The 26422-nt window shown below is 33.7% G+C and overlaps 1 protein-coding gene across 18 annotated transcripts in view; it reads right to left on the minus strand.

Annotated features, from left to right (window-relative positions):
- DST (dystonin) overlaps nt 1-26422 on the minus strand; it is a 1587602-nt gene that overhangs the window by 25873 nt on the left and 1535307 nt on the right. For all 18 annotated transcript variants that reach the window (XM_050788752.1, XM_050788754.1, XM_050788765.1 and 15 more), the window contains 15 exons: nt 24884-25115; nt 23765-23991; nt 21893-22015; nt 21669-21770; nt 19214-19315; nt 16771-16944; nt 16332-16487; nt 13091-13288; nt 12614-12742; nt 9694-9864; nt 8585-8740; nt 7897-8103; nt 5167-5286; nt 2800-2969; nt 1332-1491 (listed from right to left, as the gene is read on the minus strand). In XM_050788752.1, the coding sequence (XP_050644709.1) occupies nt 1332-1491; nt 2800-2969; nt 5167-5286; nt 7897-8103; nt 8585-8740; nt 9694-9864; nt 12614-12742; nt 13091-13288; nt 16332-16487; nt 16771-16944; nt 19214-19315; nt 21669-21770; nt 21893-22015; nt 23765-23991; nt 24884-25115 (2427 nt within the window). The remainder of the gene's footprint in view (nt 1-1331; nt 1492-2799; nt 2970-5166; nt 5287-7896; nt 8104-8584; nt 8741-9693; nt 9865-12613; nt 12743-13090; nt 13289-16331; nt 16488-16770; nt 16945-19213; nt 19316-21668; nt 21771-21892; nt 22016-23764; nt 23992-24883; nt 25116-26422) is intronic.

Genomic DNA, 26422 nt, shown 5'->3' on the forward strand with positions numbered 1-26422 from the left:
TGATAGGACTAGTCCAATAGTTTTCAGCAGACTTTCCAAAGCATTTTGCATACTTGAACTTCTTGAGCCTTCCAGTTGTATTACTAATGCTAAATGATTCATTCATTCTTGATGACCTTTAATATATAAAAGATCTGGCAATTACCTAGAGTACTAAATATTTAGACAGTGAGTTTACAGAAATGGCATTTATGTAAAAAGTAACATTACGCTATTCATTACTCATTGAATAAATGCCAGGAAATAGAGAAGTATTAACCATACACAAAATATTTATTTCAATATAAGCAAAGCCATGTAATTTTTAAATTTTTAGCTTTTGTAGACCTAACCGTTGTTCTTTATTTATTCTTTTATTTTATTTTAATTTAGTTTGTTTCACTTTTTGAGTGTAACAAACTCTCTTATGGGTATAACGATAGAATAGAAAGAAAAAAGGGAAAATAAATATGCAATAAGACTATTTTAAAAAGAATGGTAAGATCAAAATAGCATAACCAGTATAAAGAGAACATTACAAATGAAATAAGTTTTCTGAACTCAAACACTAGACAGAGGAAATACAAGATAAATTCAAGTAGAGTGATGTAAGATGTTTTTATATAAAGTCAACTCCGACACAACTATTCTAAATTAGTACTATGCTTCATATTGTTTCCAGGCTAAGTTGTTTTATATGATTTGATCATAATTTAGGACCTTACACTTAGCTGGACACCTTGAATATTACCTTTGATTTACGTGACACGACAGTTTAACATAAATATATCAGGAGATTTCAAGAAAGCCAGTTTTCTTGAAGTAAACAATAATCAAATCCCTCATAGCACATGCTGCTGACTCATAAATTGCTATAGTTCAAGGGGCAAGGTTAAAACAGTTTTGGTTCCATATTTTTAAAAGCAGTTGGTCATGACCCCCACGGATCATGTCACAAATCTACACACTTATGCAATAACTTAGTGTCAGGTCACTGAATGAATGATTTTAAATTTTATTACATAATTGTTTAAGTGCATAACTAAAGACAGTAAAACATTCTTGAAATCTGTTTTAAAGCACCAGAGAATGAAATCACTTTCCAAGTTCTAAAAAGGTTTTAGATCCGGTAATTAAAAACAAAACTATTTCACTGACACTAAATAATATTTCCCCATCACTTTTAAAGGTAGCTTCCAGGTTCTGCTCAGACACATATTTCAAAAATAAAGACTGTTATGTCATATGATCTATAGTCTCCTGATTTTAAAAGCTAATTTAAATGGTTCATATTTTCTTGTACACTCAGAGTAATCAAACAAGATAAAATAAAATGCCCCAGATAACATTACCTTGTGATTATCGATCAGATTCATCACTAAATCAATGTCTCCATGAACAGGTTGGTCTTCTGCCAGCTGGGGTTCAACTCTATACAACCAATCAATGAGAGCCTGTAGGGCATCTGTGAATTGTCCAGAAAATAACAGGGCTTCCTCCAATTTGTTTTGTCTAGGGAAAAAGGTATGAAAAATTGATCCTTGCAACAAAAAAAGCCACTCATATATCTGAACATCGAAAATTAATTGATGAAGGCTGAGTGGTACTCAAGAGGAAGAGCAGTATATTGGTATTCATTGTTGCTTCTTTGCTCTTCTTAGAAAAAACCCCAAAACTTTTCTAAACTTTCTTTTTTATTCCTTAAATACATGGCATCTGTTCCAGGAAAATTCCCACCTTTGGAAACCATGGACTCTTCATGTTTCTTTATAAAAATCGACCTTTTAAATTGTTCAAATATTTTTAAAATTTTGTTTTAGATTATCAGGCAGTATACTTGACATTTTTTCATATACACTTCTATACATTTTAACACATATATAGATTCATGTAACCATCACCACAATCAAGATCCAGAACAGTTCAACCATCCCAAAATTCTCCCTCATGCTGTCTCTTTATAGACACACCTTGTCCCTGTCTTCAAGCCCCTAGCATTCATTGATCTGTTTGTCATGACTTCATTATTTTGTCTTTTCAAAAATGTTGTAAATAAAACCATATATACAATACTGGAAAAGGTATGTAAAATTTTGTGGCTCAGGAATTTAAGATTTTTAAAAAACTAACATGACAAAAACTTACTGAGTTCCCTAGAACTGAATATAACCTATTTAATCTTGATGCTGACAAAAATCATTAGGATTAAGGATCAACAGGAAAATTTGGAAACATGTACAAGATATTTCAACTCTACTACTATTGTACTTAATTACTTAAAATTTTTGAAATACGTCTTGGGTTTTCATGGAAATGTAATAAGAAAGAGGGAGATCAAAAAAGGGTAGATGGAGTTAGAAAGAAATGCTGGGGCCAGATGAGTGGTACCTTGCACATCACATTAAGAAGCCTATGTTTCAATGCATGCCCAGTAGTAAGTCACCAAAGGGTATGAAGGAGGGGAATGACAAGATTCCATTTACATTTTTAAGAGACAATCCTAGTAGTTACGTAGAAATTGAGTTAAAGAAGTGATAAAGGTGGACGTGGGAAGACGAGTCAGAAGCAGTGGGTGCAGTCAGGTGTGAGATGGCAGAAGCTTGGACAATGATATCACTTTTTATTGTAATGAGTAGTTAAAAATAATGAACAGCAAAGTCTTCAAATGCAGATGATATTTGTGTGGGGTACTTAGGACAAGCAGAAGTTCCTTAGGCAAAGAAAATATTTAAGGTTTTTGAAATGTCCCTGCAAAGCACCATTACTGTGTATTTGAAAGAGGTCTACAGAGTAACCAAACTGTCTTAAAGAACATTTTACCTTTCCACAGATTTTCCACATATGGTATCCCATTTGTCTCTAAGTTCACTCAGCATGTCATCCAGTTTCAGGTTGTCATCAGCCAGGGAGGTTTTCTCCTTCAGAGAACGTCCAGTCCTGTTGGTGGTGTCGTAGACAGAATGCTTGGCTCCGAGTGATTTCTGAAATTCCTATACATTTAACAAGAAAAATATGTGCATTTCTTCTTGGGACTGATAAATAGGTAAGAGGCATTAACAGAGGCATTCCTAATAAACGGAGATGAATTATAGACAGTCCCTGACTTATGATGACTTAGGATTTTTTGACTTTACCATGGTACAAAAGTCATAGGGATTCAGTAGAAACCATACTTCAGTCATGTATTCAATAAATTACCTGAGTATTCAATACTTTGCTATAGAAACAGGATTTGTGTTAGATGATCTTGTTCTATTGTAAGCTAATGTTAGTTGTATTAAATGCATTTTTGATTTACAAAATTTTCAACTTACAGCACGTTTACGGGGATAAAAACCCATTGTAAGTTGAGGAACATCTGTATAGTCTTTCTACACAACTCAATTATAAGCTTTTATAGAGCAGGGACATTGTCTTTGTAGACCTCTCATTATCATCTTACACCTAGTAGATGTTTATAAATACTCAACAGGAAGAGTAGAAAGAATGAGGTAACTGCTACTGAATATCCAATAGCAGGAATGAGAACAAAGAAAGGTCAACTTAATGGGAAGCTTACAAACTCATAAAATATAATGGAAACATTAATATAGTGATTCTCAATCCTTGTAGCAAATTAAAATTACCTTAGATAGTAAAATGCTATGCAAATGTACAATTTTCTAAAATAATCTCAAGGTTATAGTTACCTAAGAAGTTTTTACTGCCTTTAAAAGCTACATACTTTAAAATGTTTTAATATGACTAAATTATTTAGTTTGTCATGGGTAATAGGCAAGTGCATCTGGAAATTTCTAAGTAATAGACAACACAATTATAATCACCTTATTTCTACAGTTTGTTATCCATAAATATTTTTTTCGTATTATTCTAAACAGAATGCCAATGTTATAGAATCATGGTATTGACAGAGATTTTCTTCACAAAGCAGACATACAAAAAGTGTTATGGTTGAATACACATCACTGTTGCCAAACAGAGACTCTAAAAAGGTAGATATTCTTATTTATAGGACTATGCAATACACTTTCATAAGACTACATGATACAACATCCATGTTCAAGTTCAAATAAAGCATTCTATTTTGAGAAGGAAGCTCTCATTTCGCTATCAGAGGGGAAGGAAGGAAGGTGCTGTTCACTGTCACTGTGCTCCCAATATTGAATGTGGCAGCTCACAAAGGGTGCCAGCAGAGCAAGCCATTCATTAGCCCTCATCTGGCCAGAGAGCAGATGCTCAATATGTTTCCTCCCATCCCTCTAATCATGACCTCCAAAGGTTAGACCCACTGATGGAAGCAGCCACCTGTGTGAAGATGATGGCCAGGATTTCCTCCTGATAATGATAAAATTTTTATCAGCCCAATTTTTCCAGTCTTTTAAAATTATCATGTTTCAAGCGATAATTTATATGTACATGCCTAAAATTGTAAAACCCTTTGCAAGAATCACTCTCCTTTTACCCACATCCTCACCCTGACGGCTGGTAGGGTCACTTTATAAATAGAATTACATAGAAATCCAAATTCAAAAGAGCTGGGAAGGGTGGGAGGGAATGCTCTTTGAATGTTATGTGGTAGGTATAAAATGTGATAGACATAGAAAAGGTAGAAAATATTTAAAAAACAGTGTTTCTACATGCTTTTCTAGTCTATATAAACATGTCTTTGGATATCTTTGAGGTTGGGTGTAATTTTATATGTGCACAAACACAATAAAATATTAATTTTGAATTTAGGTACGGGCAACCAATTTTTCTCATTCTATTGTTTAAAAGAATCTATATTTCAAATATCTATTACTTTTTCTACAGAATTATCTTCAAGGTGCTATTTTGTCTGTCAAAGAAAGTACAGAAAAAGACAGCTATCATGAAAAACTGAAATGCCAATGTTCAAAACCACTACAAATCCTTTATATGTTTTAGAATGTAGACGACTTCCATTTTTATTTTGTATGTTTTTTTTTTTTAACAATTAACCTTGGAATCATTAATGAAATGGTCACTGAAGAGTAAAGATACTGCAACACGACTAACATGAAGAGCAATAGGTTTTAAATTTAATATAGGTTCACATTGGACAGCTTTTTTTCTTTAGTGATGAATAAACACGTGATGAAGCAAGGATTTTAAAGTGATCTTGAACTATATAATGAGACAATATGCTCTTCTTAATTATGGACCTACCTTATGTTGTGCAAGTTGTGTTTTTATTTTGTCTGGATCATTTGCTATTTCCAGTTCAGAATCCAAAGACTTTTCTGACTCTTCCAGCCACTCCATAAGTTTACTCCAAGCTTCATGGAACTGGAAAGAAATTCACATCTTTGTCTGAAACTTTTTTAAGCATATTATACTTGAGACCTAGTAGAGTTTTAAGACAGAGATTAATAGTAATGAAAATGCTGAAAATTGTTATTTCAAAATTTCCACTGAAGAAGAAAAAAGTAATGCTTTCATTGGCAAATTACAAAAAAAGTCTTGATAATGCTTAGCATTATTGGTGGCTGTGCCCCACTGTCACTTCATTTTAATTCATTCAACATATCAGCTCTAAAAGAGCCTAGAAATAAGTTAGGAAGCTCCAGAAAGAACTTCTTCCTTATACTTTCTTCTTGTTCAATAATTAACATAAACTCTCAGAAAATGTTTTGTATTTTTATTGTTGTTGTTGTTTACTGCTGTCTGTTGACAGATCTGGGTTTACTCCTAGGGAATTTAATCCCTATGTTAAGAAAAAGGAACAAAAATGGGGAGGGGGAACTATAAAGCTTGTAAATTGATTTTTTAAAGTAGCAAAAACAAAAAAGACACCATTGCATTCCTATTTAATGCAAAGATATTTCAACATCTTTATTGCTGCTATCAAAATCCTCAAATTAATGCCTATGCCTCACATATTGGTTTTATATGTCTGAGCAGCCACAATATTTGGGTTCTAACAAAATGTTATTCTCTTTGGCATTTATAACCTTGCAAACATTCTAGTACTATACATATTTGATTTTGAGCACAGTTTTCTGTTCGCCATAAAGAACCACCAGGTACTATTTTCTGATACAATTGTGAAATTGGTTATAAATTATATCACAATAAGCTTAAGTGAACAGATACCTAACAAAAAATTTAGTAATCAAAATTAAATCTATTGTATACCAAAGCACATAAATAATGAAATAACAACAAGATATTTAACAATAAGAGCAGATTAAGGACACAGACTCACAAAACTGTAAGGGCTCTCTGGAGATCATCTCATTACAAACCTTCATATCCCTCTCACAACTTTAATCAATTTAAACATGGAAAAATGGAAACTAGAATAGACACATGAATTGTGGAAGTCAGAGAAGTATGATCAATATCTGAGCCAAAAACTGAGATATTAGAATAAGAAGAAATAAATTGAAGAAACAGCGAGTCAAGGTGTTAGGTAGTTTGACTCCAAATAATACAGGCTATAACAGTTGGATGGTAAGGTCAATGATACAAATGCACAAGTTCTGAGGCTGGTTCTGCTTTCAAAACTATTTTTAAGCCATATAAATAGAGGAAATGCTCTACATTTGCACTAAAAACAGTAGCAAATATTTATAAAGTTAATTAGACAAAATAAGAAAATAAAATTGATTAAATCAAGAAAGCAGGAAAAAGATGAGCAACTGGCTACTGATACCCAAGAAACATTTATAAATTGATGTTCATAAGTCAAGAAATGCCTGCACTACACATGCTATTGCACCACATAATGTGGAGAGAAAAGTGTCAGGCTCAGAATTAATACTGTCTTAAAGAAACATTAGAAACCGAGTCTATCCCAGTGACTCATCTGTAACATTGAACATTTCACACCTCCCATTCAAAATGGGGTCTACGGTGTGTAATGCTATAACAGTGCAATTTGTCATTTCTAAAACCTTTAAACATTTGTACTGCTAGCATTAAACATTGAAACACTTGACTCTCATGACGTCTTTTTACATCACCCAATTGAACCTAACTCCTCAAAACAATGGGGTATAACACTAAGGCTGGAAAATTGCAGCTGACTGAGGCAAAAAGTAATTGTAAAATCCTCCTACAATATTACACTAAATTTCTAGTAAGAATCAAAGATTTAAAAATATATATATTTGTCAAGCAAGGTAGGTACATCTCTCTCTTCCATGGAGTACAAAGATACACAGAGATTGCATAACTTTACCTCTTTGTGTTTAGTCTAGAATGGAATGCTAATAACAGGTAAAGGGAGTAAGGAGAGTTCTTTGTGAAATTTGTGAAATTCCCTAGATTAAAATTTTAAAGTGGCCCCAAAAGATTAAAAAAATTAATTTCAAAGTGAGATGGTGCTCTATTATCTGCTCAAAATATTAGAAAAGAAATGAAGGTCTGTCAACAAGTGTTCAGAGAGGTGGGGAGTGCCGACCAACTCAGACAGAGAATATGACCCTTCAGAAAGCTGTCGGGAGGGCTCCATGTCTGGCTCTCAGCACTGATAGCTTGTGAAGAAAGTCTGGCTTAGGAACTACACAAAAGGTAGCAATACAATGAAGTATGATGTCTCACTCTGATTATGAGAATGGAGGTCAAAAGGACAAAGAAAAAGAAAACAAACCCAATAAAAAAAAATTCTGAGCTTCTTTCTGGGCCTCAATGATAATAGCCTGTCTATAAAATCAAGCTGTAATCAGTCTTCTTAAGATTAGTCCCCAGGGGCTGAAGTTGCTGCCAGGTCAAAAAGTGATGTCAGCATCCAAATTGAGGCCACAGACCTCTCAGGAAAGAAACACGATGGCACCATGCCATGATTGTTATGCCTAATACAGCCTGCGATAAAAGTACATCCATAACATATATTTCAACAGCTAGAAGTGATTTATTGACAAGTTTAGAAGAATTTTTCTAAAGGATTATTACCTGCTTGGCTCTCTTCCTTGCATCATCCAAAGATCTTCCTCTCTCTACCAACCGTTGAACCACTTTTTCCCATCGACTTTGTACACTGATAAGTAGATTCTTGATTAGAACAACATCTTGTTTCTGACTAAAATATTTTAGGTGGGTTCCAGTTTTGTCCAGTTCTATTATCTGCTCACGATGAGAATTTACTTCATTGGCAAAAACCTTTCCCAGAAAAAAAGGACGTAAGTAGAAACAAATGAAAATCAGATCAGTATTAAAAATGCTTCTGGTGTCATAAACCTGAAATTGTTTTAAAGGCCAAACAAAAGCTTTCAAAATACCAAATGCATTCTTTTGAGTTTAAAAAGGCCTGCTGTCAGCCAGGTACAGTGGCTCATGCCTGAGATCAGCACTTTTGGAGGCTGAGGCAGGAGGATCACTTGAGGTCAGGAATTCAAGACCAGCCTGGCAAACATGGTGAAATCCCATCTCTACTAAAAATACAAAAATTAGCCAGGCATGGTGGTGGGCGCCTGTAGTCCCAGCTACCTGTGGGGAGGCTGAGGCACAAGAATCGCTTGAACCGGGAGGCAGAGGATGCAGTGAGCCAAGATTGCACCACTACAGTGAGACTCAGTCTCGGGGAAAAAAAAAAGGCCCGGTGTCTGAAAGGAGAATCCTATCTATTTGACTCACTACATACCTTGTGTTCGTCAATTTGAAATAAGACAGTATCCAAAATAAGACTTGGCCGAGAAGCTACATTTAGGGTCTGTTCAGCCTGAGTAAGCCAGTTGATGAAGTCTTGGAGAGAATTGTGGAACTCCATTGCCAAGTTGAGAGCCTCTTCCAGTTTAGTCTGCAAGAACAGATTGTTTAGTATGTGATGTTTAAGGGCCTTGGTTATTTTGTTTGTTTCAGTTTAAACATTCTCTGGCAGATTCCTCTCCTATCCCCACTTTATGCATATCTATTAATATATTAACTAAATATCTTATAAACGTAATGGGCCTCACTAAAATACTGGCAAACCAAAACCCTTTAAGCCTAGTAAGCAGCATCTTACTGTAACTAGAAAAAATTTAATATACACTAAAGCATGTTTTTTGGAAACTAACGAAAGAACACAACTACAATCTATAAAAAGAAAAGTTGATATTTATACAATTAATTTGGGGACTCAAAATATTATGAAATATACTTTATGCTCCATCAGTGATGGCATATAATCTCATATTTCTAGCCTATTGTTTTTTTCATAGCATTGAATAGCAATATTGAGATTCCTTAGATTGTCATTTTTGTGGTTTTAAAAAAGTAACAAAAACATATTCATAATTTAATATACATTTTAATCCATTCTCATGGATTAAAATGTAAGTACTTAAATTTTAAATGTAAGTACTTAAAAGAATATATACAATCATCTCACTCTCTTGCTTTCCCTCCCTCCCTCCCTCCCCCATATACATACAGCTTTTTGTTTAATTAGATTAAACAAATTAGACTAAAATAGAATTAATTATTTAATGGTCCAGAATTTGAGTAGTTCTTAACATTTAAAAATATACCTTAGTAACATTCGATCTATATCTTTGTTTTTGAATATATCCCCCTTTAAATCTGTTCTCATGTTAAAATAGAATATTATTTTCAACTAACCCCATGAAATATCTGAATATATACAAAAAAAATGTTTAAACATGAATCACTGAAAGTTCTACTGCTGATAGCTCTACTCAGAAATAAGGCAATGTCCAAGCAATGGAAAAACTAAAACACTGATTCCATTATATTAATCAAAGTACATACTTTCCTTTCATTGAGTTTGGTTTCCACCGATTCCCATTTTTCTTTCAAGTTATTTATGTCTTGGTCAATATTTGTCTCTGCAGATTTTGGGCATCTTGCAAGCATGTGCTGGCCTTTCTGCATCAGACTCTTATATGTTTCTTCTTTAGCTTCAAAGGCGGCACAGACTTCCTAAATTGGGATACCCTCAAGTTATATCACTTTAAGAAAGTAAAATTTAAGCGTTCTATTTTTCTAGGTCATTAGTCCCAAGCCCCTCATCATATATTCATCTCTGTTTGCTCTCTCAGAGCAACCCTGACACATTTACATTTTTCACTACATTGAAACAACAACTAAACCTACAGTCATACCCTGTCTACTGAGAAATCTCAAAAATGGTGTTATCTTTATCAGCCCATTCTGGCATACTAAGATTTGAAGCAGTAGTTTAAATGCTGTCAAGAAAGCTTTCACTGCACAGTAATTAGTTAGTTCTGTGACTTTGGGCAAGTAATTTCACCTCTCTGAGCCTCAATTCCTTCCTCTGTAAAATGAGAGGCTCCCATAGATCCCTCCTTGTACTATGATACAATGAATGTAGTATTTCATTGGTACAATTTAATTCTGCACTCAGAAAACATGCAATGGACAGAAAGTAAATAACCAGCACAGTAATATATTTAAGTTGATTATTCAGACTCTGGAATTATAAGAATCAAACTTGTGGTACTATAAATATTATTCTCATTTAGAACATTTCTAAAGCTTCTAACTAGAATGTTGTGTGTATCTTCTATACAGGACATAAAATATTGCTTAAACAAATTCAAACTTTAAGACCAACAAAACAACAGTTACTTCTCATTTAAAACATTAAGACTTGTTCTATTCTACTTATTTAACTATAATGTGGGTTAAATCATAGTTCTCACTGGAAGATTATGTATTTCTCACTTACATTTCTAACTTTATAAGTTTTAAAACCTGAGATATAACTCATACAATATAAAATTCACTATTATAAGTATACAATTCACTGTTTTTAAAATTATATTCACGAGGTTTTGTGATTACCACTAACTCCAGAACATTTTCATCACCTCAAAAATTTATTTATTAAGTTTTTTAAAAAAGCCCTATCTAAATGTATTTACAATATCACCTACTAAAACCTTTAAATCCTAAAGCAAAACTTTCAGATATAGCTAAAAACTCAGGAAACTAATACTGTAAATTTTGTACTTTTCTTCATTTCTAGCATAACAAAATCAAAAGAACTTTATTGAAATGATATTACAAATATCAACAACTCTTTAGAATGCTTTAAATCACAAATTTAAACTTATTTAAACAGATTTCTATAATTTATTATATAGGGTTACAAAAGATTCATTGTAAATACCCCACCCAAACTCAGCTGAAATGGAATATTTTTCTAAAAGTAAAGTATTCTAAAGATAAGTTCTTTGCTTTCAAGTTCTTATACTCTTCTAAATTAACATTTTAAAAAAATATTTATATTATTAGAAAATAATCCCAAGCATCTATCTGTTCATGAGTTCATTAAACTTATAATTAATGGACACTGTCAAAGCTGTGCAAGTACTTTCCAGGAAAGTAAGGAGCTATCTGGAAGTCTCTCAGGTTTTTTTAAAAAGGAAGATAAGCACTTACAAGTTATTTAGTCTGTTACTTTTCCAGTGAAACAAATAGGTCTCCTGTGGTACTAAAAACCAGTAATGACAACAACAAAAACCACACACGTAACTTTCAAAAACAATAAGTATACCATAAATATTTCTAGAAAATTGTATACCAAATTAGTAGGACTTACACTACTGATGGTGATTGTGAAATAAATGTGATGCTACCTACTGTCATAGTCTGTTTTATTTCTTTACAACATCTACAAGATGATTACTTCCTCTTCAAATCACCAAATTCAAAATTATTTCCAAATAAGTGCAGTTTTATTAAGATCTTACAACAATATGATATCTCTATTAAAGAGTGTATATATTGATGTACACCGATTCATTTCTTTTGCCAAATTTCTAAGTACTTCTATTTTTATCTCCCAAGATAATAATCATCAGTATTTGAATATTTTTAAAAATTTCTGATGTAAATTCACAAATGTAAAAATTAGGGGACTCTTTCAAAATCTGAAACACTGTTTCCTCTCAGAACTTCTAGTGCTGAATTATAATGGAATATGAATTTAAAATGTCAATAAATCCAACGTAGCCTAAATTTAATTTGTCAGTCCCTATTTCTATGAAAGAAAGCCCGTATTTCAAGTCTCATCATTTTTTCCTCATCCTTCTCAGGAGCCAACTGTGTCACATGACCTAGGTAGGAACAGCCCACAGGTACAATACTCCAGACCGGACAATTAAAACAGAAGCCTCCTCTTCGTGTCTGTATTTGTTGTAAGTATGAAGTGGAAGATAAAGCTCTATCACCATTAAAACAAACAAGGAAGTTTTCTTTTTTTAACAGAACAAGAGTATATTTTCCAACCTTCCATGAAACCAAATGAGACAATCATGCTTATAACAATAATTTTAAGTCATTCTGATTATTTTAGAGGTTTTTGTTTACATTTCAATGCACAATAATTTTATAATTTACACTGTGCTACAGTACTACCCATACAAGCTTATCATTTTGTGGGGGAAGGTTTGTGTCTAAAAAGTGTCTAGAATTCTAAAACCTCTTTTCATATACTGGCACACTAACCTTTGAAATAAAGAATAGGTTCTGACTTTAAATTTTTAATCAATAAATGGTGTGTTTCTAGCATGTATACAGTGATTTCTGCCATAAACTCTATGTCCTTTAAAGCCTTCTCCCATAATTTATGTATTGCCAGGGCCCATATAAAATGGTCAGTTTGTTATTCTGAGGCTAAAGCTGTAGGAAATACGTTGCTTACCATATGGACATTAAGCTGCTCCTTGGCTGTTTCCGGTAAACCTCCTAGCGGTTTAGATGCCAACAGATGACGCTCCGTGTCAGTCAGCCACTGCTGCAAATCCTCGATTTCGCCATGGAACCCTTTGGCCTGAAGTAATAGGGAGTTTTAAGTTGGGGCCATAAACGCTGTCAGTTTCAAGCAGGAAATAAGCTTCAAACAATCCCAGCCTGCTAAGCCTCTCTATGCATTCTTAAGAACAGCCAGGTACCATTAGAGTTGCCTTTCTTCATGAGGAGAGCTCTAGTAGATAAGAGTATTATGCTAAGAACTAGAAAGCTGTGTTCTCTTCTGCTGTTCTGTTCTTTATTTCACTTATTTTTACTCCTCTCCTTAAGGTATAAAAATTTAACAGGACTCTGTGAACTAATAAGAGAATTCCATGCTATTTTGGTCTTGAATGCTATAGAAACTTTCACAATTTATTATCTTACTCACCTGGCGCAAGGCACCATCCAGCTGCTGCTTCCTTTGTTCAGTTTTTTCCAAAACATTTTGCCAGCGTTGATTTAAAACCTGTAGCTTGTTCTGAAGGTTGCTTGCTTCTTCTCCTGCACTTGATTCAATTAGATCATTTCCTGCTTTATTAACGGCTTCCACTGTGGACTGATGGGCTAATACATCATTTTGGAGCACCTGAAAATATTAAGATAACACCATGTTTGCTAGTTTGTAACATGTTAATATCAGCTTTAATGCAACTGTTTTCCTTTCTGGTTATGAAACATCCGGAAGAAAAAAACATTATATGTGTAGAATTTTAATTTTTTTTAAGAGATAGAGTCTTACTCTGTCGCCCAGACTTCAGTACAGTGGTTCTATTATAGCTCACTGCAACCTCAACACTTGGGCTCAAGCAATTGTCCCATTTCAGCTTCTCAAGTAGCTGGGACTACAGGCACACACTAGCATGGTTGGCTAATTTTGTTTTGTTTTTTATATAGATGTGGTCTCACTATGTTGCCCTGGCTGGCTAATATTAAGTTTTTAAATGATGAACTTCCTTTCCCTTAAATTTGCAACCTTCGTGGATATGCCTTTATTCTATCAATGTCCCCTGAAATGACTGGGCAAGAACACTTTGCTAGTTATTCCCACTAGAATGACTTGGCAATTGATGACACTAAATATCTAGAGATTATAATTAAAAGGTTCTAAGATTTCTCACTTGGTTCAAGCTAATTTTAGTTTAATTCTCATGTCAAGTAACCAAAATATATTTTTACTCCTACATATTCACTTTCAAATATAAAACTATCATGTCTAAGGTATATAGTACCATATTTCACAATTAGCATTCTGAAAGAGAAAAAAAAATTCTAGAATATTCCTTCACCTTCTCTCATTGGAGGGGTACTGGAATTGACTGCTAAGTTGAAATATTGGAAGGCCCTAAAACGAACACTCTATATCAGAGATACTTAAACCCAGCATTCCAAAATTCAGTTGTTCTTTAAGTAGAAAACATATATAATGAAATGCTTACTACAGAACACAGCAAATAATGCCTTCCTTTTATACAGTGGAAATATATGAATAGGTTAATAATGTTTAAATGCAGTAAAATGGGGGAACTTAGGTTGCAGACAGCAACCCTAAGGTTAAAAAAAATCAATTTCTTTTACTGAACGAGTATAGCCTTAGTAATATTAATAGTTTCCTTTCAAGGAGGCTACGCTTACATTTTTGGAAAGCAGAAGAAACCTCCCTCTAATGTTGGTAAAAGTTGATCCTACCCTGTACTCATTGACTCAGGGTTGGCAATAGTAAAGAAAAAGAACATCATCTCCCATCCTATGTAACACATCACACATCTGGAAGGAAATTCAGACCAGGGAGGATTTTCAGTGAATATAAGTAACCCTCTGATATCACTGTTTCTCTGACTGTTTTCATTCATATTCTGAGGCATCTGGTTAGGGAGTGTTTTTCAAAGGCTATAAAACCAACTGAGTAAGAAGTTATCTTTATAGAAAGCATTCACTTTGGTATGTTAAGAGTAGGATCACTCTGAAAATCAAAAAGTTAAATGTTTTCATGGCCAAAATATAAAAGAGAATTCTATAAAATTCATTCTTCTGAATGGTCTGAGTCCTGCTACAAAGTCAGAGCTTAGGAGTAGGAGAAGAAAGCAGGAAAGGAACAGAAACATTCGTCCCTTCCTCCAGTAATTCTGCTGGGAATTTTATGTCCTCTAATTTTGATCTTTGAGGAATGCAAAGAAAAGAGAAAAGGAAAGAGAGAAGGAGCCATTTCAAAGTACTTAAAAAGAGACAAACAGAAGTAAGATGTCTTCACCTATCCCGCACCTAAATAACTGGATCAGGGTGCCTCATTTTTCCACCTCTACCTTATTATACAAAGTTCCTATCCTGATGTATGTTAGTTTTAAGACAATCAATAGGTTTATAAAAATATAAATGCAGCTATAAACTCACACCATGAGAATAAACATATTGTGTTGCTAGGCAGTTGGTCTCACCAGTCATTATGGCTCTAAGCAAACGTATAATGTAGACATTAAATAATGAAACAAGTTTCTATGTCAACATTAAGTATGCAAAATAAATCCAAATTGTTTAATCAAATATGGCTGGGCAATGACTACCAATGTAGACAGACAAGGTAAGAGAAAAATAAAATTTTAAACTAGGAAACAATTACTGTGGGGAAGTATGAAAGAAGGAGAACAAAAGCAAGAATAGTCAAAAACTGTACAGCATAAAGGGCTAAAAACCCACCTTTTAAAAAAAATGTTAATCAATATGTAAAATAATCAGACATTTCCTATTTGATAATCAAGGAAAATTTATTTTAGTTTAGGATTTAGGACTCTGAAGATACCACTATTAATGTGAATGTCAAAGTCTATGAAAGATTGTTGAATGCCAGGATAAACTCTACTGTGCATAATCTTTTATTCATTAAGTCTAGTGACTGAAGGGATAGGGAATGATCTATTAAGAAGTGTCACAAATGTGACAACAATACAAGATTGCTTTGCATGTATCTGTTAAAACAAAAATTTTTCAACTTACTAGCTTTAAATCAAGTGCAGGACACATAACTTTTTAAAACATAATAAATATTTTTAAAAATTCAGAAAGAAAAGGAGTAAGATACAAAAATCCAGTCAAAGACAAGAGTGACATGGAGACTAAGGGATAAGCCCCAACATAATAAGAGATGTACAGACAGATAAAAATACGTCAGAAATGACAAGCTACAAATGAAAGAGACATGGAAATACAGATGCCCAGAGTGAAAATATACATAAAACCTGCAGTAAGACATTTTCAGCCTATGATATTTTAGGCTATCTCTAACAACTTTAAAAAATAGGTGACATTATCACAATGACAGCTATAATTAAGGATTTAAATCTTTAGTGTTTGCCATGCAGCCCTAATAAACTTTAGCACAAATTGCTCATCCTTATTTTGTTAGATAATAATTGCCTTGAATGAGAAAAATATTTTGACCACGATATTTTAAGAAAAATATTTTGACTATAATATTTTAAGTTTTAAGTAGTTAACCTTTAGTTATACATGTCAAATATGAACTTGTGTCAAGACCATAAACTTGAAACATGAATAAAGAAGAAATATATCTGAGAAATCTGATGACACTAGAAATGGACAGAGAAGAAACATAATATACATTAACAGCTACATACATGATGCTTGGCAAGTTCAATTTCAATGGCTTTAGGGTCTCCTCCAACAGGTTTCTGCTCACTTAACAAGCCCTCGGTGTGTGTCAGCCACGTCAGGAGCTCATCCAGGGCATGCTGGAACTGACCCAACGCTAATAGAGCACCCTCCAGTTTATGCTACAGAAAAAGTGGGAAGAAAATCCGTTTGTAAATTTGATATTATGAATGACATGTCCATAAAACAAGGGCAAAAAATAATTGTTTCATGCTGCATAAGCCCATAAACACATCCAATGAAGCCTAATCATCATATCCTTCTGTTTTAAGTTTGATGCTCCTCGTGGTTATAAAAGAATATATGAGAATCAGAAAGAATTCTAATTTTATCTTTAATAAGTATTTTACATTAATATCTGAAATTGAAAATGTATAATTTCTTAAGAAAAGTCTTGGTATTTACCTGTCTGTTGATGATTCTCTCCTCCAGGCTATCCCATATCAATTTCAGTTCCATTAATGGGTCTTGAACAGTGTGTTTGTCACTCTCTTCTGTCACTTTCTTTAGCAAAAGCTCTGCTTGATGGTTCAGTCTTTCCATTTCTATCTGCTGTTGATAGGCCTCAGACTTAAATTGCTATTTTAAAAGAGATATACAAAGAAAATATTATTAAAAATCATTAACTCCAAACAAAAAAATCTATTGGTTATATCATTATTCTAATTCACACTACTTACTGAGGAGAGGTGACGCAAAGTTAAAATCTCACATGAGGCTTACCAATGGAAGAATTGTAAATGAAAAAATAAGGAAAATATTTTCTCTTTATTCAGTATTTTTGGATAGATAGATGTTTCTATTTATAATTTTGACATTTCATTTCATTTTATTCTCTACAATAAAAAATTAAATTTCAAGGCTGAACTTATTCCAATATCTTATATGTATTTGAAAAATGAGTTTTAAAATTATAGAAAGAAAATGAAATATATGTTGACACATATGAAAGCCAAAAAAGTCTTAAGAAACTCAAATTAGTATTTCCTGCTCTTTTACACATATCCTATATCCCTGATAATTTTATGTTTTCTGTAGCTGTACTGTGTTCATTAATATTCCTATGCCTCACCCACTGCTGACATAGAATGTTATTCTCTCTCCTACTTTCTAAGTCACTGACATAGTTAATAATCTTGGCTTTGCCAACTAACAGGTTAGCAAACAGTTGCTTGTAATAGGTAACTGTCTTTTCATAAAATATTTCTTTTAATATGTAATAGTAAAAAATTCATGGCTAGCAGTACCTTAACTTTGTTCAAAAATACATGAATAATAATTTGAAAATAATAACAAAGGTATAGTGTGCACTTGGTATGTTCAAGTTACTTTCAACCAACTTATTGAGGAAATAATTTTATCCTTAATGTAAGCTAAAGACATAGGAGTAAGACCAGTTAGTAAGACCAGGAAGACCACTGAGTTCATATGCCCTAAGTGGATGAACTAGGACCTAAACTCAGATAACCTGATTTCAGAGTGAGCACTTCTAACCAGGCTGCTGTATAAAAACCACTGAGCTATATGCAAATATCCAAAATAAATTATCCACACCCATAACTGTACATAAAGTATATCACATGTTTGCCACATGAGCAGATTAAAGTAAAAAAAGTCTCAATTTAGTGATAACGATAAAATTCTCAAAAAGAAAATTTGTTTCTAAAAGAAATATTCTATGTCACACTTAGATGTGAAAATGCTACAATTTTAAAGCCAGATAATATTTCACATAAAATCTAGCAAAGTTCATTGCAAACAGTGTGATGTCTCTGTATATGGAGAGCTAAAATTGGGAGGGAAATAGCTGATCCCATTTTGATAAATGATTATTGGTATAGAGGAATTCAAAGAGGAAACAGTTCTGCCATTTTCACATCTGCAGATCAAGAATTACAAAAGCAAAAATTACAGAGAACAGCTATGGAAAACAACAAACATTTACAAATCAATCATTTTGGGAAACATTCTTATATCATGAATGTGTTTTTAACCTGTTAGACTAAATGAATTACTCAGAACACTCTAAAGAAAATAAAAATGTTGGGTTAATGGGTATAAAATATAGAAAGAATGAATAAGAGCTTGTATTTGCTAGCACGCCAAGGTCACTAGAGTCAAAAATAATTTTTGTACAATTTAACTAAAAGAGTATAATTGGATTATTTGTAACAAAAAGGATAAATGTTTGAGGTAATGGATACCTCCATTTTCCCTGATGTAGTTATTATATATTACATGCCTGTATCAAAATATGTCATGTAACCCATAGATATATACTCCTACTATGTACCCACGAAAATTAAAAATTAAAATTAAAAATATGTATCAGGAAAAGAAAAATGATGCTGTGGTGTATTGACAACATACTAGTGTAGTAAAATAAACAAGTTAAACAAGTTATAAAAATCCTTACAGTATTATCTAAATACATCTCTCTCTCTACCTACACAAACACACACACACACACACCCCCCCCCCCATGTCCCTAACATGAAGATATCAGAAAAGCTATAAATCAAATCTAAGAAAGGTAATCTCTAGGTACATAACATTTTGGGTGACTTCAAATAATTTGTTTTTCTCTTTTTTATTTGTATTTTCTGATTTTTCTATATGAACAGTTATTAATTTACTATAAAAAGAAAACTATTAATAGTATTTTCTTTCCTTTATTTAAAGAGCACTTATATATTGCTTAGTATGTGAAAGCACTATGTACATTAAACTAGCTTTATAATTAAGCTGTCATACTTACATTGGGTAAAATAAATTTATGTAAAAAATTACGTGAATCAAGAACTTAAAATCGCAAGGAAGTCTTCGATAAATTAGCCCCCATACATACCTTTAGCTCTTCAATCTGCTGCTTGACAGTTTCAAGATCTGTTCCGATTGGAGACATTGAAGCTAATTTACCACCTGCAATATCCACCCAGTCAAATACTGCCTGAAAGACACAATAGTCCATGTGTTGTTACAACAGTACATTTGAAATTGCTACAGTATTTCAAGTACTACAGAAAAATACAAGCATAAATCTAAAAGATATTATGGAATGAGACTATTTTATAAAAAATTAACATGGTTCACCTAAATTAGTAAAAGCAGTAATATACCAAAATGGTTGTCCCAAATATGAAATAGATACATACAAGTTTGCAAAAGAAATTGTTTATTCAACAGATTCTTGAAATATTATGACCTCCTAAAAAAATTCATTTGAAAACATTTATAGAAATCCAATCACATAAAATTCTTCACTATATGTGCTTAAAAGGCAGCCTGTATAAATATAATGAAAGAAAAAGATTCAAATCTATTTGTTCATTCAAATAAGAAATTACTGTTTAGAACTTAAGCAAAATATTTGACTCAAACCCTTAAATCTTATTTAGATTAGCATTAAAATTCTGCACATATAAATTATTAGTATTAAGATCATTATTCTGAATTATAACAGGTTTTAGACTCTCCTGTTTTTCTTATTTATTTAGGTAATAAAAATAGTCTAAAAAGGTTCAAGTCACTTTTTTTTAGGTAATGAATACAAAATAAAAGCATTTTGCCATTACTCTGTCACCCAAGCTGGAGTGCAGTGGCACAATCAAATAGCTCACTGTAACCTCAAACTCCTGTGCTCAAGCAATCCTCCTACATCAGTCTTCCAAATAGCTCAGACTATAGGCACGTGCCACCACGGCTGGCTAATTAAAAAAAAAAAAAAATTGTAGATGGGGTACTTCAGCTCTTGTTTTGGCAGGACCTTGCTATCTTTCCCAGGCTGGTCTTGAATTCCTGGCCTCAAGTGATCCTCCCACCACAGCCTCCCAAAGCACTGGGATATTTTGCATTTTAATGAAGTTTCCAAACCATATAGGAGGGCGATAAATCTTGGATTTTTAAATTATCATTAGCCAACCCTGACTAAGTACTTAAGCAGCAACCCGGGAAATAAAACATATTTTACTTTACAATCAAATCTTGAAAATTAGCTTCCAAAGCTTTGACATCTAGCTACAGCTAGCTGCGCTGTAGCTACTTAATAAATCAATCTGCCCTTTGCTAGCACAGGTGATGCTACTAATACATGATCGACAGGACTTACGACAGGCCTTGTTTTTCTGGTAGTGATAATGAGACTGTACAAGCCATGGTGGCTCGCCCGTGACCTCCTAAATGGTTGCATGTGGTGGCATTGCCACCTCTAGCCATGGAAGAGATCACAACTCAATGATTTAACAATGACCTAGCCTCACAGACAGGCTGGAACCCGAATTAGTTACTTGTCATTGATACCTAACAGTAAATTATCACTTAGGTTACAAAAGAAAAAAAAAAAAAAAAAGAAGAGGGAGGGAGAATTAAAATAAAGTGTTATGTTATTTGTAGTAAAATTTTTCATATATTTCCGAAGTTCAAAAAACTTCTCAGCTGGCATAAAGCCTAGCTGTGACATTTATTTTTACAAATATAGAAATGGAATGGCATAATGAAAAAGGAAAAGATGTTCTCATCTGGGCTTTAAAAATAATATTCACTTAGTGTTATGGAAATACGTAAGCTTTTTCCATATGGTAAGAAGGATGAAAGATTAAACTCCTGCCAGCCTGTTAGGAAATGGAGCAAGGTTAAGGGAGGTAGGGAGAGAAATATACTCAAGTTGGCCTCAACTGACAGGAGAATTTTTAATATAAAAAAAAAAAACCTTATAAATGGTTAATGAACTGAATGAAAACCCTTAAGTGAAAAACAACTATTAAAACAAATTATATACATGGAAAAGAAGAAAACAGTTTTTACACACCAGATTATGACCTAACAGAAATCTATTTTTGTACATGGAGAACATTGGCTTCAAATCAAATTTCTTTACTTCTGACTTTAGTTAAACTTGGTGATATTTTTAGATAGTGTTTACTCCTTTCATCTTATTCCACTCAGAACAGAATTCAGATTTAGTTCCATTTCACTGTCTGGTGCTGAGCCATTTATAAAAAATACTGTGTGGGAACATTTACTTTCACTTAAAAAAATCAAAATATTTCTTTTCAAAGTAAATTTCACTGAATGTGTATACAGAAATGTGTTTAGATGTGTATATAAATCTACACATATCCGAAAGGTCAGAAATATCTTCTAAAAGACAAAACATGAACTGAGATACACAGGCAACTGCAGGAATAATTTGCCCACAATTGCATATGCACTGGCAGGTCTTGAGGTGGTGCCAATATGTACACATCAATTATTATGATTCCTCCTTCCAGCTAAGACCAGCACATACACTGTAATCCCCTTACCTGCAGTCCATCCTGGTACTGAACGGCAGCCTGCATTGCCTCCTCAAGTTTGTCAATCCGGTCTTTCCAAGCTTTATTTAGAGAATCCCATGCTGAATTTAACTACAAGATGTATGTTAGAACTCTTTTAGTGCCATATTTTAAATTTTCAACTACTTTTAACAAAATATTTTAGTTAACTAAAAACTTTTTAAAAGCCATTCTCATAAGTAAGCCAGTTGTACCTCATCTATACTCTTCTTGACAATGGGTTTATCAGGCTCCCCACATGCCGCAATGAGTTCAGAACCCAGGTTAATAACTATATCCAGCTCCTCCTGTAGTCCATCTATTTCTTCCCTTATGGCCTAGAATAAGAAAATGACAGCCTTTGAATTTTAAGCCAAACCACATCAAAACTTTAAAAAGTACACAACAATATCAATGGTAGTTATTTCTAGAAGGTGGCATTCTAATCATTTTTCTTTCTTTCTTTCTGTTTTCTAAGTTTCTGCAATAAAGTTTTTCAGTAAAAAATATTTTAAAAGAAAAACAGCACCCTTTTAGTAACAAATGCCAAATGTTTATTATAAAGATAATATTTAAGAAATGATAAATAAGAAATACCTTAACAAATACCAAAACAAATTTTTTTAAATATCAACAATACTGCAAGGCTTAGAAAGACATTTTGGTTTCCAAACAATATACATTGAAATAGACAAGTAAAATATGAATTCAAAAACTATACAAATTAATGTATCTGTTAGTAGATACAGAATAATCTAGTTATGGATTTACATTTTATGTCATTACCCTAGGTAGGACCAGGTAGGACCTGTAAGGTACAAAAATATCACAACAGAAAGGCAGTATCCTACTTTTGCTTTCATCTTCTTGGTTAAATATATTCATTCATTCAACAAACACTGAATAACCATAAACCAAGCCCTAAACCAGGCACTGGGGATACAAAGAAAAACAGATATGGCTATTCCCCTCAAGGGAATACCAGGAAAGACAGAGGCATAAGCAACAGTAAATCATACTATGTGCAGAGTCCTTTGCATGAAGAAAGCCTTATGGGAACACAGGTGCACTAACTCTGCTAAGTATACAAGAAAAGGTTTTATATGGGGGTAATAATCCAACTGAACCTTGAGTGGGCTTTGCCAGAAGAGTGGCAGGAAGGACATTCTAGAGTGAGGAAATAAGATGTGCAAAGGCACTGACACTAGAAAGAGCAAAACAGTTTGTTTTGGGAAACGTCCTTTCTAATCAGTAGCAGGGAGGGAGCTCGGTAAAAGAGCAAGAGAAAAACATAATTTTGGAAACATAGGCACGAGCTAGGCTGGGATGCAAAAAGCTGCATGCCCTGCTCTAGGGAATTTGAGCTTTATCCAGAAGGCAGGGGATGCCTCTGAGTGGGTTTAGGTAGCAACAGAGTAAGAGCAGATCTAGAGGGAAGACTGGCGGCAAGGTGGGAGGCCTAGCAAGGAAAGACAGTCTGCACTTTGGATTACTGTGGAAGCTAAAAAGAAAAAGAGAGATAATGAGGCCCTGAAATAAGGCAAGAACAGTGAGGATAAAGAGAAATTTTTTGTTGTTGTTGTTTTGTGGGTTTTTTTGGTTTGTTTTCTGAGACAGGGTCTCACTCTGTTGCTCAGGCTAGAGTACAGTGGCACAATCTTGGCTCACTGCAACCTCCACCTCCCAGGTTCAAGTGATTCTCATGCTTCACCCTCCAAGTAGCTGGTACTACAGGTGTGCACCACCATGCTTGACTAATTTTTGTACTTGTAGTAGAGACAGGGTTTCGTCATGTTGGCCAAGCTGGTCTCGAACTCCTGGCCTCAAGTGATCCTCCCACCTTGGCCTCCCAAAGTTCTGGGATTACAGGCATGAGACACCATGCATGGCCTGAGAAGTCATTTTAAACATACAATCTCAAAGCGAAATTTGTGGGTATACTGTATCTCCTACTGGATCATTGTACATTCCATTTTCAGAACCAAATATAAATGTTAACAGAGTAACGCCTAATATTTACCCAAGGAATCTGGATTTCATCATGCCACAACTTATTTTTCTAACTTTAAATGAGATTTTCTGCTTACCTCTGCTGCTTCTTGCTGTTGTTTTACTACTGAAGGATCAATTCCAGGATCTTCCAGGTCCCGGATGAAATCTTGAGTATCTTTAATGGTAACTACCAATGACATGTGATCACACCAGAACTTTTCTGCTAGCTCCATCACATCCAGTAGTTTGGCTTCCCTTTCTTCCACCAGTGTGTGTATGTTCTCCCAAATGAAAACCATTTGGTCAAGTTTATCCTGAACAGCTATGAAGCAAAACAATATCCACAAGGCGATTGGTTAGCCCCACGGAACCAACAAAGCAGAATGTTACAGTTCACACAGAAAGTAGTGATCCAGTTTGCTAAATATCTAAAACTGGACCAAGTTTTGAATGATCCCAGTCCAGTGGGTATCAGTAGGTCCAAGAGTCTATGCCAAATAACACAGTATCTCTGGGTCTCCTACTCTTACCAAACCAAGGTTCTTCCTGACAAAAGTGAGCTCAGAGTAGAACCAAATTTATCAAGTTTCAAGTTCATTAAGGCTGTCCTTAATCCCAAAGGGAGTGAAATAATCACCTAGGTACACTTTTATGCTCTCCAAATCAATAGTAAAATTGTCTGTTCAGTCCCAGGAATGTAACAATGTATGGTATGTATTTTGAGCTTGCTTCTAGAGTACTTTCATTGTGAATTTCCACTACACACATGCTCTCCCTTTTGACCCTCAGCTCATATCTCAAAGATGGCTGGCCGTGGTAGTGGTTCTCATTTTTGTGGCTATGTGACGCAGGATGCATGCTATGTAAGGTAGTAAAGTCAGTAATGAGGAAAAAAACCCAGATATGGCCTTATTAGCAATACACTTTAACCTACTGATTTAAACGGCCTGAGAACACATGGTCTTTGAACATATGGTATTTATACATGGTCTATGTATAATGGCATGCTTTGTAGTCAACTGATTAATTTCACAAACACAGGAAGACATTAACAAGGGATTTGCATACACAGCCCTTCAACCCTAAACACATCACATTTGTAATACCTTTTTTAAAATGCAGCATTTTGTTATCCAATTGGATGTTGAGTAAACAGCATAAACATTTAGAATGCTTTAAAAATAAAGTTTGTTTCCCTATTCCAAAAGTATTACCTTTGGCAGATATGTCTTTATCAGTGCCCCCAGATCTAGCGATCATTTCCTCTCCCCTCTGTTTAAGAGTTTCATACAATGGCTGTAGCTTTTCCATGTCTACTGACACATTCTTATTTTCACTGATCTGTTCCTTGATCTTCTCGACCTCTGCAGAGATAGACGGCGGCTGCCTCAGACGTTCCACAATGCGTTCCAGGCTCTCAAGAATCTGATCTGTCTTGTCATGGAACTAGGGGCAAAACAAAGAGATCTTTTATGGAAAAAAGATCTGTAATACCAAGTGTGAAATTTAAATGAAGAAACATTTTTTACAATTTAGTGGCAAAATTAAGAATAAATCTTAGCCTCTTTATCAACAGACCCATTCAAAAGTTGCATCCACCTGGTACGTGAAGACATGCCTAAAATCATGACGTATATGCACCTCTGTGTCACATGACCTATGTACAATAGACTTAGTTTCTTGTGAATAGTTGAGTGTATACATTAAGAAATGGTATATGTTAATATGCAATTGGACCAGGATGACATGTCAGCAGCATCTCTTTACCTATTGCTTCATCCTGTTATCATAATTCAAATTAATTTTAAAAATCAAGTTCAATAAGCTGAGTATTTGTCTATTACAATGGATTGTTTCCTTCATTTTTAATGAACTATTTTGGCATCCTGAAAAGTTATATTATTTAATGTGAAATTCATGGAAAGTTTTGATTAGATTCCAGGGAATTCTTAAGTTATGCATTTCCTGAACTGAAAAATGTTAAAAAAAAATTTTAACAAAAAAACCTCCCCAATGTTTTAACTTCTGATATAACAGAAGTTACAAGTTCCAGAAGTTTTTATTTACTTCATGGTTAAACACATAATCAGACACATGAGAGAATTTAAAATTTTTATTTTCAACCATAGACAATTAAAGCTATAAAAACTTGTTCATTCGTATCTATGAATGAACTTTGTTCTATACTATCTCAAAGTTAAGGAATAATCACACAGGACTGTGACATTGGCCTACTCTAACATGCCATATCTAATAATAAAACCCAAATCTTGAAAATGGAAAATCTTTGGGTATTTCAAAATTCAACTTCTTGAAAAAGATATTTTCAGAAAAGAAAAAACCATCAATATCCAACTTTATATTCTTTTTCTTTTCATTTAGCCTATCATTCTTTCTTCTCACTGCCTTCTTGAGAGTATTTTATTAATAATTATAACACTTTCCTTTATCTCTCCCAATGGCAAATATTGCATTCTATTCAGGATGGACACTGAATTAAATATTTGGACAATGACGACAACTGCATGTTTCTTAAGTCATTGAAAATTATTTTTATTATATCTATAAGCAGGCAGAGAAAAATAAGGAGATAAAGGCTGGATGCAAGCAAACATCACCTCTGAGGGACACAGACATCAATACTCAGAGTTAATGTAGTGAAATAATTTTAGTTAAAATTTAATCAGAAGATCCAGGAAAATGTCTTTCTGTGCTCTGTTGTCTGCAAGAACCCAATTCTATTTCTAGTGTAA

The sequence above is a fragment of the Macaca thibetana genome, chromosome 4 (assembly GCF_024542745.1).
Source record: "Macaca thibetana thibetana isolate TM-01 chromosome 4, ASM2454274v1, whole genome shotgun sequence".
NCBI classification, from domain to species: domain Eukaryota; kingdom Metazoa; phylum Chordata; class Mammalia; order Primates; family Cercopithecidae; genus Macaca; species Macaca thibetana.